Source organism: Amphiprion ocellaris, chromosome 18 (genome assembly GCF_022539595.1).
Source record: "Amphiprion ocellaris isolate individual 3 ecotype Okinawa chromosome 18, ASM2253959v1, whole genome shotgun sequence".
Classification (NCBI taxonomy): domain Eukaryota; kingdom Metazoa; phylum Chordata; class Actinopteri; family Pomacentridae; genus Amphiprion; species Amphiprion ocellaris.
In genome coordinates this window covers 20,641,485-20,656,188 of record NC_072783.1, presented here as the reverse complement: position 1 = coordinate 20,656,188, position 14,704 = coordinate 20,641,485, and the positions used below count along the sequence as shown (strand labels likewise).

Genomic DNA, 14,704 nt, shown 5'->3' with positions numbered 1-14,704 from the left:
AAAGCTTTAAGCTCTACAGACCCTCGTGGCTTGCCGTAGCCGGTGTGTTGTGGCGAATTGGTAGGAGACTGTGGGAACATGGGCAGATTTATGAAACCTTGTGATCACCAAAGCACCTTGAAGGCAAGCACGGTTGGGATAAAGTTAAGATTAAGGAGAATATAACTACATGGTGAAAGTGACGGTCATGGCCGCGTGGCTTCCTAAGGCTTGTCTGAGTACTTTCTCTCTCTGGGAAAGAATTGATATTATGTATTTATTGTGTGCGAAATCGCTGGTAAAAGAGTTCAATGTGCAGGTTTATGTCCTCAAAGACTTATTAAAAATAATACATGTACTTTCAGTGTGTAGGAAATTGTGCGTCTCTAGAGAAACATAAAATTTCAAATAAAAATCACACAGTCCAACAATCACACAGTATGGTATTGTAGGACCTCAACCTTAATTTTTAAATAGATTTTCTAATATTTATGATAGTATATATATATATATATATATATATATATATATATATATATATATATATATATATATATATATATATATATATATATATATATATGAGGTAAATATTGTATAATTTGTATAATATATAGTTGTGTAGGACCTTACCCTTATTTAAGTTAGTCAGGAAATTTGTATGTATATGTAATATAGTAGGGCTTTTACCTTTGTATTAAAATTGCACTAATCCATAAAACTGTATGGTCTTAACAATAATATTCAAAATAATCTGATAAATTTGTACAATATATAGTATTATAGACCCTTGACTTAATATTTAAATTAGTTAGATTTGTATAATATTGTGGCGTCTTAACCTTAATATTTAAATGATTTGGCTAAATTTGTTTGATATAAAATACTGTAAGGTTTTTACCGTAATTTTAATTAGTTAAGGATTTTTGTATAATACATAATACTGTTAAGCCTTTACCTCATTATTTAAATTAATCATGTAAATAAATTACATACGTAATATTTTTCTAATAATTAGGCCAGTTTGTATATTGTGTAATACTGTAGGGCCTTAACCTTAATATTCAAATTACAAAAGCTAATTTGTATTAGCTTTTCGATTATACAAATTTGTTTCTGCCACTATCTCACTACTTCAGGGTTAAGACACATCAACTACTGAAGATTCTTCACCACTATCTTCACTTCCTAGAGCTGTGCAGAGAACTCAGTCCTTTCTGTCAGATAGATGTTATCAGTACACTAAGAAAGGGAGCAAACTATTTATTCTGAACTGGAAAAAATTTTGGTTGACATTTAAGCTCAAAATGCCTGAACGAATGTGAGGACAGTGAAGCTTCTTAGATGCTCCAAAATGGGTCCAAATATCTGTTGCTTTTGAGGCAACAATACATTTATTGTATAAGTTAGTTGAATATAAATTAATAATGGATTTGCAGTGTGGCAGACACATTTTTAAAAGACTGCTTAAAATCATGTGGTCATTTTGTGAGCATACAATATTTAGCCTACCTGTAAACACTTCATATAAAGTTTTGACTTTCTTCATTCAATAATATAAAGTATGTGTTAATTTGATTAACAAATCATTTAACAATTCATGGATCTTATTGTCTTCTGCAAAACACACTAGTCAACTACTTTTAAGACATTTCCTTAAAACTTTAAAGGGCTCCGGAAATCCTGGTCAAAAAATCCAAACCACCGGACTCTGTGACCATTTCTTTCTCAGGGCTGCTCATACACTGAAATACAGCAAGTACTGAAAAAAATATTTATGCCTGTGCAATAATTTTCATTCAAACCTGTGCACTAATTGTATTTATTTGTAGTGTAAAAATAATAGTGTAACAATGAACATTCATACTGATGCAACAGCTACCTCTAGTGTTAGATTTTACCATTATTTAATTTACATTTTGGTGATTTACAAAGTTTCAATTTATATGTCTGTCTACATCCTCTATCTTGCACAATATGCAATGTTCAGTTCTATTTTGTTTCTGATTTTTATATTTGCTGGTGAAAAGCCTTCAACCTTGTCTCTTCACTTTTTAGCTTTGCTGATTTTTTGAGAATTAATCTTTCATGAGAGACAAATGATGAATACAGATAGTTACATCATTTGTGCATCAATTACAAAGATAAAAGTACAAGTTTAAACGTCAGTCAAGTGTTACAAATGAGTGGAAACTTGACAAATTTCCATTCTTCATTTCTGCAGTGAGTTGATTCAGGTACAGATTACACTCACATTTACTTTTGTATTCACATTTTTAACATCTTCTGTTGCTAAATATGAAACAACATGGACATTTAAAAAAAAGGTTCTCGACTGTGGAGGCTAAAATATTTAATCTTCTCCCCTCAGGGACATTCATCACTAAGTCCTGTTGAACATTAGTGTTTCTTGGGAGACTGTGGACATTTATTTATCTCCCTATCCCACCGCATCTCCATCACTCATGTGACACTCGGTCACATCAGTAAATGACAGTCTTTCTGTCCATGTAAGTCACATTATCCTGACAACTTCCTACAAACTTCTGTTATTCTGATTCCCACAGTCCACAGTTCACAGTGACCCGTTCAGCTGATCCCCTTTGTCTTTTCATTTTCAGGGAGTGAAAATCAGGACGGATGAAGGCACCTTTTAAGGAACACTGATGTATGATCAGGACGGTACAGCGTTCCAGACCATTGAACTGAACATACATATAATCAAAGTGAGACTTTTTTTTCTTTATTCATGTGTGTTGTTTAATTTTTTAGCATTCTCAAGTTTTGCATCAAAAATCAACGGAAAATATCTGCACTGGACAAAAAGCGTCTAAAAAACTGCAAATACCATAGACTCAAATATGTGAAGGTGCAGATTGTGATCAACTGGAGAAACATTCACCACACCTGCCTCTGCAGCTTTAGGGTACACCGTGAACTCCCCAGTAATCAGCACTATTTAAAAAAACAAAACATTTCATATCTGTAAGTATTTCCAATGTAAATATAATAAAGACCTTACCAGTCGAGGCAGGCTGCATCCTCTCTTGGCCTGGTTCTGTCAGAGGTTTCTTCCTGTTAAAAAGGGAGTTTTTTTCCTCCCCATTGTCAGCAAAGGCTGCTCGGAAGGTTTCTTTCGATAATAGTTGAACTGAAGACAAATCAGCCTTAAGCCACTTACATTTAGTTAAATTTGTTCTTTAAAAACTGTATTTTGGAAACATATTAAGATAAAACATATATAACCTCATGATATAATATACAACAACAATGATAATGGTAAGAAGAATAAAATATCATAGTTCTCATAATACATTAGATACATAATAGAATATATATTTACATATATTTAACATTTTAATGACTACAAATTAGTTAAAAACTAATTTAATAAAATAAATAAAAACTATACTACAATAAATGTATATTTTGTCTATGATATGTAGAATATAGTTCATATTATATAAAAATAAATCTATAACATTTTAACTACTTTCTCTATGTTTTGTTTATAAATCAGTGTAACCATCCATCTTGTAAAAGCACATACTGGTCTTACAACAGATCCAACAACTACTTCTACTTTATAGAATTATGTGTGTATACAGGCTGTCTGTGTTTTATGATGGTGTTAATCCATAGCATGACCCAAGTTTGCTTTTTTGATTGTATACTGACAGTGACAGTTGAAGTATTCATCCCTCTTGGAAACACAGTTAACATTATATGTAAACTGAGCCAAAATAGCCATTGTTGCTAGTACGATGCTTGACTCTACTAATTTGTTGAACTGGATCCCCTCCTGGAAACAAATGTACATTTTTTGCATGTTGTTGGCTGCGAACTGACTGTGTCATGTGCTTCATGTAACTATCACTATTTTATCAAAACTATTTTACCAGTTTGCATACAATGTTTGCTGTGATTAAAAGGATAAGGATAAGGATAAACTTTACTGATCCCACAGTGGAGAAAATTCACCACAGTAACATGTTTTTTGTTGAAATGCCTTTTAAATGATATTACAGTTTCAGAATATTGTCTTTAGGCTGATTTAAAGTAAATGTCTTTAATTTTACAAACATAAATAAAGACACGCCGTGTGTATTATCTACAGGCACACACTTCAGATATTGATAGTTAAAGTTTATGTGGCGCTTCAACAAGTATTTATTTCACTGCTGTATTCACACTTTCTTAGATGAAAATGTGTCACTGAAACATTGCAAACAAAACAAAGAAATTAGATAATCTGGAATGAAATAAATGGCATTAATAAGGATATACAGACAGATGATGGGTTGAATCTGTAGTTCAGAAACTTGTAGCTTCCTCTGGCTTCCTGAAATTCACAGAGTTGGACACTAGAGGGAGCCAGAGACCGAGCAGCGAGCTGTATATCTACTTAGAAGAACTATAAAGCTCCATTTCCACCTTTATCTGTCTCTTCAGGTAAATATTACACATGCTACACCGAGGGTAGTGTTGCTGTGTGGCACATGACAGATTCTTATCACGGGGAGCGGTAGTAAACCTGCGGGAGCAACGCTGTGGAGGAGGGGGAGGGTCTGTGCGTCCCACGGAGAGGAGGGTTTTCCGGATAAAGTTTCCTTTGTGATTCGGAAGTGGCGGTGTGATGCCAAAGCCGTTTATCCGTACAGACACAACACACATGTGGCGAACATGATAAGTAAGCGTAAATATATGAATTAAATAGATATCTTGTGAGCAATAGTGTCCTTCTCCAGCGGGAGAGAGCCGCAGCGTGACAGACGCTGAACATGTAGCTAGCGGTTAGCGGTAATGCCTGGCTGTTATGCTAACGGTAGCTAGCTAAGTTGGAGTGTCTGTGTGCAGTCAGCAGGAAGGTTTCACATGTAGCCGGTGTTAGCATTAACTACGGTATTGTAGTGGTTGATAGCTTTTCACGTTGGTTATGTCGTCTGTATGTGCTTTTCAACAGTAGCCTGAGTTTGGTTCGCTTTGAGAATGTTAACTCCCACCCAGACGAGCTAACAATAGCTTAGCACGTCTGTGTGTTTTGGACAGTGACAGCTGTAGGCTGCGGCCCCATGACATCTGTGCAGAGGCCTCCTGAAATTCATCTGTCCCTCACTATCAGTTGCCATCAGTCTTGTTTTAAACCTATTTTACAGTACAAAGTACAGAGGCTTTTTTTGCACATGCCAACACATAGTAGTGCTCAGCATCATAATGTGTAGAATGTTTCTGTGTAGATTCTCAGGCATCCAGATCATGGTAATCCTAAGAGCTTCAGTAAAAAGCGACTGCATTTCTCGTTTTGGTGCTTGAAGACGTCTTCAAGACGAGAAATGCAGTTGCTTTTCCTGAAGCTTTTAGGGATGCTGAGAATATTAGAGCAGCAGAGAAAGATGGGTTGGGCAGCTAAAGGGATACCAGATCTCCCCTTCTGAAGCTTTTCTCTTATTTTCTTCAACAGAACCGTTCACAGCTCTGCCCTGCTGAAATGGGAAGGCAGCCCTTCAAGACTTTGTAATAGAGGTAAGCAACAAGCCAAGTTTGAAATTCGCTTTATGTCAGGGCAGGTACGAACCACATCCTTTACCTGTCTGCTTTGACCTAAAAAGCTGCTGAAATTGTTGGTTGTGGTTTTCCTGCATCTGAGTGCTGTCAGGATGCATGTACCTGTGTAATTGTGATACATATCTGAAAGGCTAGTGTGGGCGTGTGTAGTGAGGAATGCTCTAGTATCTTTCTGCAGTGCATTGCACCAGAACAGTACACTGTGCATGTTAGAACAGCTGCCATCTGTTGGGAGTGTTACGATGAAGCAACTGATGTTGCAGTAAGCATCTCTGGGTTTTCATTTGAAATTTACCAGTTTAATTAAATGTGTAACATCTGATATCCAGGTCACTGTCTAAACCTGACTTTGATTGTGCTAGATTATAGCCTCAATATCAACTTCAGAGATGTAAAGCCACACATACTTTCTCACATCTTGTTGACAGGAGATATGCATCTCAGAGTGATGTACCGCACTGAGACGGAGATCACATGTTGTGCTGAAGAAGCTACTAAGTACATTGTCTCACCATCTTTTCACAGTTGCTTTCACAGTTACTCAGCATACACTTTGGTGTATCCAGCGTTTGTTGAAGTACTGAATGATTTCTTTATAGAGATATTTTGTCTCAATTCTTGATTGTTATTCATTTTAGCACCACTGAATTTCACCGTCAGGTTGTTTTCTCATTTTTTGAAACTAATTTCCTGCTTTTTTTTTTCTCAGACTGTGTAGAGAGGCACCTACATAGCATAACTACATTTGGCTTTTGCCCTGTGTATAAGGTGATTTCACGTCTCTTATACGATGAGGTGAAAATCAGCATGCAGAGCTCACTTATGTCTCCTTGTGCTGCTGAGTCAGAGCTCTTCTTGGCAGCAGGTATGATAGATTAGCAGATACTCCGGGGAAGCGACAATCTGATGCTGTCATGACACTGTAGTTGCAGTCTTTCGCTGTAGGATATCAGTCAGTTTGACATGTAAACAGGATGGTGACAGAATACTAATGGAGTTTCTTTTCATGTTTGAAACTTATACCAGTGTGCCACAACATTAAAACCACTGACAGATGAGGTAAATAATGCCGATCCCATGACACTGCAGGGTTTTGCTGGCAAACTTTGGGTCCTGGCATTCATGTTGATGTTCCTTTGACATGTACCACCTAAACACTGTTGCTAGGCACACCCTCCCATAGCAACAGCAATCCCTCATGGCGGCGGCCTCCCTCAGGAAGACACTGCACCCCGCCACATGAAAAATACTGTTCAGGAATGGCTTGAGAAGCACAACAAAGAGCCCAAGACTTTGACCAAGCCTCAGAGCTGCCCAGAACTCAATCAGCTCAAGCATCCGCAAGATGCACCGGAACAAGCTTGATCCATAGTGGTTCACCCCACAAACCCACGTCACCCAAAGGATCCAGTGCCAAACACTGAAGGACATCTCCAGAAGGGCTATATACTTGCCCTGATCAGTCACAGCTGTTTTGCTGGCATGAAAGCAACCTGTACAATATTTGGCGAGTGATATTAATGTTTGAGCTGATCAATGTATATACTAATTTAGAGTTATTATGTCTTCATCTCTATATAATCTGTTAAGATCCTCTTCCTCATAAACAATCACACTGTGCCTAGTCATTACGACACAATGACAACCCTCTCATTGCACTCTCATCTCATTTTTAGAAAAAATATGGGACGTAAGGAGGCATATGTGTAATTATAGAACTTTTAATAATTGAAAACCATTGCTCTTTTATTACATGAAGTATTTGTTGTTCTATATCCCTCAAAGTAATGTAGAAAACAAAGTAGGTATTGTATTTGCACTAATATCAAAATGTTCAAATAGTACTCACCCCTACAGGACAGAAAAGATTCACAAACCTTTCTTATGTATTCTGTTTTTGTTTTATACTTTTATCCACTTTTAGAAAACTAATATTCTAAATATTTTCCATAGGGAGTAAGCCTGTTCACTGGTATCCTGATAGGTCTGCAAATATTTTTGACACATCTGTTTAGATTTACCCGATAAAGGTAGTTGTTATATTCATCAAAGAGTGCATAGTGTCTAAACATTTAAAATCTGACATGATACACATTCAGACATCCATAAGGCCAGCAGCATCAAACAAAAAATGTCGTGTCATGTGGTCAGTGTGCTGTTACTCATACAAGTGCGCCAGCGTTTGATTGTGAGAGAGAGAGTGACATCTCAGACAACACTGCCTCATTGTTTTCAGGCCTGCTGTGCAGTAATGACAGAATCCCCACCAGAACCCCACAGTGAGAAAACACATATTTGCAGCGAGAGCAAGCGAGAGATCAACACACAGCACAGCAGCACGTCCTGCCTTTGTAAACGGCCATTAGTGACTAGCTGCCCGAGTAACCAGCCTGCTCAGTCTAGAGGAGCCTTTCATAAAGTGAGATAACCAGTTACACCAGACTTGCTCCAGTAAATCAGGAAAATCTTCCATAAAGTGGGTTTAAAAGGCAAGGCTCTAATCATAGACAGGCTTCAGGCTTAGCTTCATCTAAAGCTTTACAAGATTATAATAGAAATGTACCAGCCAGCCTGAAATACAATGGGGTTTTTTTTTCACTCATTGTTACTGTACTGTGGACATAATTGTGAGTCATACTGAGTACATGTCAGACTTTTTGACACAACTTTGCACACTGGCTCACTATCACACTGTCGTGGCCTACTGGAACACTTTTTTTGGCACCTCTGTTTTTCTCACAGTGATGTTTGCTGTGCAATGGGCGTGAGCAAGCTGCACTGACCTAGTAAAGTCCATTACAGTGGAGGAGAAAACACCAATGATTTTACGTAAAATTGTCATCTAGTAATATGAGAAGAAATGAATGTGGTGAAAAGCAATTATTCAGTGCAACTTCATTTACATTGCACTTATCAAACAAATCAAATGCAGTTCAAATTGTTTTACAAGCGACTGATAAAACACAGGATGTCACAAATAGATGTAGAGTAGCGGTCGACCAAAATGCTTTTTTCAGGGCTGACACAGACTATTAGTAAAGAAGGAAACCATTAACCAATATTCAGAACTGATTGTACATTTGCACTAATAATAAAAAATACTGGTGTGAAAATTTAAAAGAACACAAACAGCAACACAAACCTTTTTTGAAATGACTTTATGTTTTACATATGTAATTAAAAGAGGACTGTTCAGCGTTTACTCTTTAGTGTTAATAGACTGTTACAGTGTGGTGACTGTCGATAAAGAGAGCAGGCTGCCTCAGTCATACAGTGCATTTTCCAGTCATTTTATTTTGATCAAGCATGAGTTAAAAACAAAAAATCCTGTGATACCATAAACCGTAAAAAATACGAATGTGGGATCTGATTATGGTCTGGTCTGAGAATCAGTCGACCCCACACCAAGACATGGAGTGTATTTAGACACTGTATGGGGTCTCAGTCACACAATGCGAGTTATGTTGCTAAAAAATTGTTTAGCTCGATGATGTATTTTTTTGCTTCTTCAGGCTTTATATTTTTAATTTTCAGTCAGGATACTCAGAAAAAAATCACATTGTTTCAGCTTACAAAGAGAGGGTTGCAGCAAACAGGGTGTCTTCCTGTTACATGCATAAAATGTTCTTGAACTTTCTCTCTTGACTCTTGATTTAGTCTGTATTGACAATATGGAACCATTTAAGTCAAGCGTTTTGCAGAAATCCCCATTTCAACTTTCAACTCAACTTTCAACTTCAATTTAATTGTCCCTAAGGGGGAGATTGTCTTGCAGCCAGATGCAACAGAGAACACATCCAAACAGGCACATTTCATAGCTTCCTTTATGAAATGCCTCCAGCTTTGATGGTGAATGGTTCGATTAGTCAAATGTATGAAATCACGCTGAGGTTGTTAAGAAGTTAAAGAGGGAAAAAAAACTACTTTTTAAGCCCTCTTTAAACTAGCGTCCACAGCAACAGCTGTAAAAGCTCAAACATGTAAATTCTTCCGTGATGGCTGATTTAATCCCTAGCCTACAGCCCTGCATTCTTCCTCTTTCCCCAATTGTTTGTGTGTGTGTGTGTGTGTGTGTGTGTGTGTGTGTGTGTGTGTGTGTGTGTGTGTGTGTGTGTGTGTGTGTGTGTGTGTGTGTGTGTGTGTGTGTGTGTGTGTGTGTGTGTGTGTGTGTGTGTGTGTGTGTGTGTGTGTGTGTGTGTGTGTGTGTGTGTGTGTGTGTGTGTGTGTGTGTGTGTGTGTGTGTGTGAGCAAAACAGAGAGAGTAAAGTAGTCAGTTCCCTTGGACGGACTCTTTTTACTTGTTAAAGCCTGTCAAAATTCACTGGGTGCTATTTGTTTTTAAAGCATGACTTTATTAGACCTCAACTCCGATTGGCCAATAAAGACAAGCTGATGTCTTAGATTTTTTTCAAATACAGATAAACCGTTTGTTTATGCTTCTGACTGATTAAGTAATGAAACAAACCTTTTATATTAATATTTTTTTTGATGTAAGGACTTGTTGTCTACAGGTTTCAACATTTTGCACTGGAAAGTACAGTATATAGCTCAGTGAAACAAACTGGCAGTAAAAGATGTGGCTCACTTTCATAGTTCCATTTATTGATTTAATTTCGGTTAAATGGCTGTTTAGACACTTTATAAAGGGGACTTTATTCTCACTGTCACAAAGTTACATGGTCAGAAGGAATCCTATGGAATCTTGTGATTTGTTGGATTTCTCTGATTAAAATTTGTGAAATGCTTTGAGATCCTATATGTAGTGAATTGGCGCAATATAAATAATATTGAATTTAATTTAATTTCAAATAGAAAAAGCATCTAGTTAAATTGAAGTGGTTATTTCCTTTAGTCTCTGTACTCTAATCTTTTGATGAGGCATTAAATGTTTAATGTCATATTTTAATACAGGTCTCTCTGTCACCCTGGCAACAGTAGACTCACACAAAGGGGAGGAGGCAGGTCCCAGCAATATGGAGGTTGCTGGGGCGCCAGGCTCGGCCCCGAGCCCACAGAGCGAGGCAGTGACCAACGAGCTCCAGGAGCTGTCCCTTCAGCCTGCTCCCACTCTGCTGCCTCTGCAGGAGCGCAAGAATGGTGAGACCATGCATGCAAACTCTTTGTTTTTCAGTCACCAGTACTTAAGTAACACATTTTGGTGTTAGGTGTAAATGGGTGTCCAAGAGGTTGCAACAGATGTCAGTCAATTGGCATTGACTCATTATTGTAGACACACAGTCCAGCCTCATGGGACATAAACAATGATGCCAATGAACTATTTCAAGCACATTGTAAGTAAAATATTTAAGGAGGGAGAAATGATTTCTGACTTGGCAACTTCCCAGAGTTGTAGAAAAGGCTATACATTAATTATAAAAACCTCTTTGCAAAGCTATTTCTGACTTGAATGTTGTCTCAAGCAGATGAATATGAACAAATAAATACAGCAAGGCCACATTTGTGTTTTCAGGTTGTTTTCGAAAATTTTGATAGTGGTACTGTGCCCTGCAATCCTCCACTGCTCAAGAACAGGAGAGACATTGCCTGGCTTTTCCACTTATGAGTATTTCAAACCTTTGATTTAGCAAATAAGGTTTGATTCAGTCGTAGTCTCTCGCTGCAGAACATCCCACACAGCATTACTCAGCTGCACCATTCCAGTGCGACTTTTCATGTGTGTATGTTCTGCTCAAAGAATTTCTAATCTGGTGGCACAGTGTACTTTTGTAGACATGTGGGGCACATTGTGCATCTGTTGGCATGTTGGGCTTTACTTTACTTTGATGCCTGATTTTTTTTGACTCTCACCAAATATTTTAACTGACTTTGTAAAGCTGTCTTACCAGATGCTCCATTTTTCACGACACTCGTCTTGCAGATTCACACTGTTCTCTTCAGAAATTAGAAATGTCTGAAAGGCATGCAAGGCCAGCCCTTTGTCCATTTGATGATTACGTTTTAATATATTAAATATAATATATATTATTTCTCAATAATGTGGATCGAGAGTGAATCAAGGTTGTATTTACAAATTTCCTTTCTTATTTAAAGGTTAGTTTTTTTTATTTGAGTAGCTATTAGAATGCACAGAAAACATTTTACAAATCTTACAGACCAACACTCTTGCTTCTACCTCAAGCGAATATTTTTGGCTTAGTGCAACTCATCCTTCACAGAAGTGAACATAAATTCCATCAAGCTAAAAAAGTGTGCTAGGAGAATATGTTACATAAGTTGAGGGTAAGTGGAAAGTGGAAAAAACACTTATCTGACAGGCAGAAGTTAAATGTCAAATGTGGCTGTATGTCTTGTTCATTTTTCAGTAGAGAGATTACCTCACCACAGACGGCATCTAAAGGCAAGAGAGACATAGAAACTTGAGTGCTGAGGTGAAGGTCTCTGTGTGTGTGTGTGTGTGTGTGTGTGTGTGTGTGTGTGTGTGTGTAGAAAACTGTGTGCATTGAAGTCCTCATAAAGAAGGGAGTGAAGAACCTTCTGCACCTAATTGGCTTGCTCCTCTGCGCCGAACTCCTGCTACACTAGATTAGAGTGTGCTGCATGTTTGCTCTGTGGACTCAACACTCTGTTGGCCTTTTTTGTGTCTGGAGTTAGCTTAGAGAACTTGAAGTTCTTGGCTTGCTGTGCAGAGAGACATGCTTTCTTTGGTTTGAATCGTGTTGGAAAAGTGACAGTTCCTGGATTTATCTATGTCATTTGTTTAAATTTGCACTGCCAAATTACAAGCGAGTCAGAGCAGGAGAGTGAAGTCACAAGAACTTAAAAATAACTTGTTTGGACAGCGTTTTTGTTGATATGTCTAATTTTCCTTTTTGATTTTTGGTTTTTGATTTGTGTATGGAAGTTATCATAGTATTATTCTGTTTCAAGGATGAATTGGGTGAATATAGACATATAAAGCTAAACAAATTAATTGCAATTTTTTTATGGATGATTGGTTGTTAAAGTCATGTGAAACAAAAATACCAAACAGTTGTGACTTCAGACTTTTCACAGATATGGATTTGCTCCTTGTCTTTGTCTTGATGCAGCTATTCTGTGCCACCTTAGACCAAATGGCATCATGTTCATCTGTGGTGGGAATACAGCCCTCAGTTTTACTAAATTAAAGCCAAAAATAATGCTCGTCAAAAGAGTAGTTGCACTTTGGGATGTGAAACTTAATGTCTTTAGCATAACAAAGCTTCAAAACACTTCTGCCACCAAGACACAATCAGACAGTGTAAATTGGTTAAGCAGAGATATCAGAGGGTTGGCAGGACCTGGGATAAAGTAACTGCTAATAAAACACTAACAAACACTTCTTGCCATATCAGAAGACTGGGCCATATTGGTTATTGTTCCCATCTGGGTGTTGCCTGCCTGTTTTGGACGCACAGTTGCTTGACATGCTGTTGATTCGTGAGGAGATTAAGTTTAGACAAGGTTGGACCAGTAAATGATTTACTGCATGTAGTGCGGTAAATCCACAGTGGCAGGGAATAATCCACAATAAGACATAGAATAAAAATCAATGTTAGAAAATGAAGCTGAGGCATAGAACAGCTAACTTTAAGACTGCAGTGGAAGTAATAAAATGACAAGAAACACTGTTTATGCTATGTGAGCAGTATTTCAAGTGATGTTTACATCATTTATGAAATGTTTAAGAATGGTCCTGTGACTACTTGTCATAGGACCATGTTTAGCTCACAGAAACACACAAAGACACATACTCTCTGTCATAGCCACAGGCCACCACTCCCAAATTTAAACAACCCCTGCTCTTGTTGGCCTTTTCCCTACACTTCATTCTCCTAGCTAGAAGCAGACATGTTGCTGCAGGCACTCCAGCAGACAGTCTAGCATGAAGATGCTTTTACACCACTGCGGAAATGCAGTGTTGTGAGTGCATGTGCTTTTCTGTATGCATGTGTATAAAACGCGATAAAGTGCCCGCATAGTAAAGCTTATCGTAACTTTATCTCTGACACCAGGTTATGCAATGTGTTTACTGCACGAGGTTCCTTCCTCTGTGATGGATGAGTGCTGGGAGATTCATTGTTTAACACACACGTGTGTGTATATATAGAGAGAGGTGACTTGTTTTTCAGGAAGACGGGAAGACAGATGTTTAGGTTCATGTGCATTAGTGTGTTAGAGATGGAAGGAGAGAGTCAGCTTCGATTCAAGACAAGAACAATGATACAGAGTGGCCTTGAAAGCAATTTACGTTTCCTGTCTTCCCAGCTACAAACCTGCTTCTAAAGTGTTCTGTAGCAAACAAAACCAGTCACACTATGAGGATGTGATTGAGATCGTTCAAAAGTTTGATGTTGAGAAGCTAGTTTGAGTGTGGGAGTGTGTGCTGTAGCAGCGGCGGCAGCAGAAAAACGAGGATGGGGAAGTGGAGAGGAGGGGGAGGTCATGTCTGTAATGGCAGTATTGCATAACCACTCAGAGAGGGAACAGAAGGAAAGCGAGGGAAAATGGAAAGCAAGAAAAGACGGGGGTGTGTTTCTTGTACTTGAGGAGGTGAGGCTTGGCACCAGCATGTTTTTGTTCTTTTTCATTTTTTATGTGTAGAGGAGAGACTTAAAGTTTACTTCATTTTTTAAGAAGAGCTTTAAAAAAGTACATGGGAGCAGGAGAGAACAAAGGTGTAACCACGGCAAGACTGGAACCAAGGGGTGGACCTTGTTGTTATCCAAGGAGCAATAAGGCAGAGAGACAGACCTACTCACGCCCTCTCTGTTGGGGCGTGCACACACTTGTAGACAGACAGTCCACAGAAAGGGAATGTGAGGTGCACTGCTACCTGTGGAGTACTAGCTGCCGGTGAGAAGAAAACGTGTTTAATGTGGCTTTTCTGTTGCTGGACTTTTCTTCAGCCTTCTGCCGCTGTTATGTTTTCTTACGCGTCTGCTGTGCTTGTGTTGGGAGTATGAATCGCTAATCTTTCCTGGAAGGTGAAGCTTCTCTTCAGCATGGTTCTGAGGGATATTACTATCCAGTCAGGTAAAACCCATTTCTGTGCACTGTGTTCTTCCTTCATGTCTTTCGTTGTCTTTAAAATATAAATGAAACAACTGAAACTTAACTGTGGAGTCTACTTTAAGCTGACCTTTGCAATGTACAGATGTGTGAGTGCTTGCATGTGCCA

At 38.2% G+C, this 14,704-nt stretch overlaps 1 protein-coding gene across 7 annotated transcripts in view; it reads left to right on the top strand.

Moving 5' to 3' along the window:
- Positions 1-4,571: 4,571 nt before the first annotated feature.
- The window catches only part of mrtfab (myocardin related transcription factor Ab), a 49,332-nt gene continuing 39,199 nt past the window's right edge, over positions 4,572-14,704 (top strand). For 3 of the 7 annotated variants that reach the window (XM_023262099.3, XM_023262091.3, XM_035944362.2), the window contains exons 1-3: positions 4,575-4,669; positions 5,441-5,502; positions 10,456-10,641. In XM_023262099.3, the coding sequence (XP_023117867.2) occupies positions 10,518-10,641 (124 nt within the window). In that variant the 5' untranslated portion in view covers positions 4,575-4,669; positions 5,441-5,502; positions 10,456-10,517. The other 4 variants (XM_035944363.2, XM_035944364.2, XM_035944369.2 and 1 more) reach the window with 4 other exon arrangements.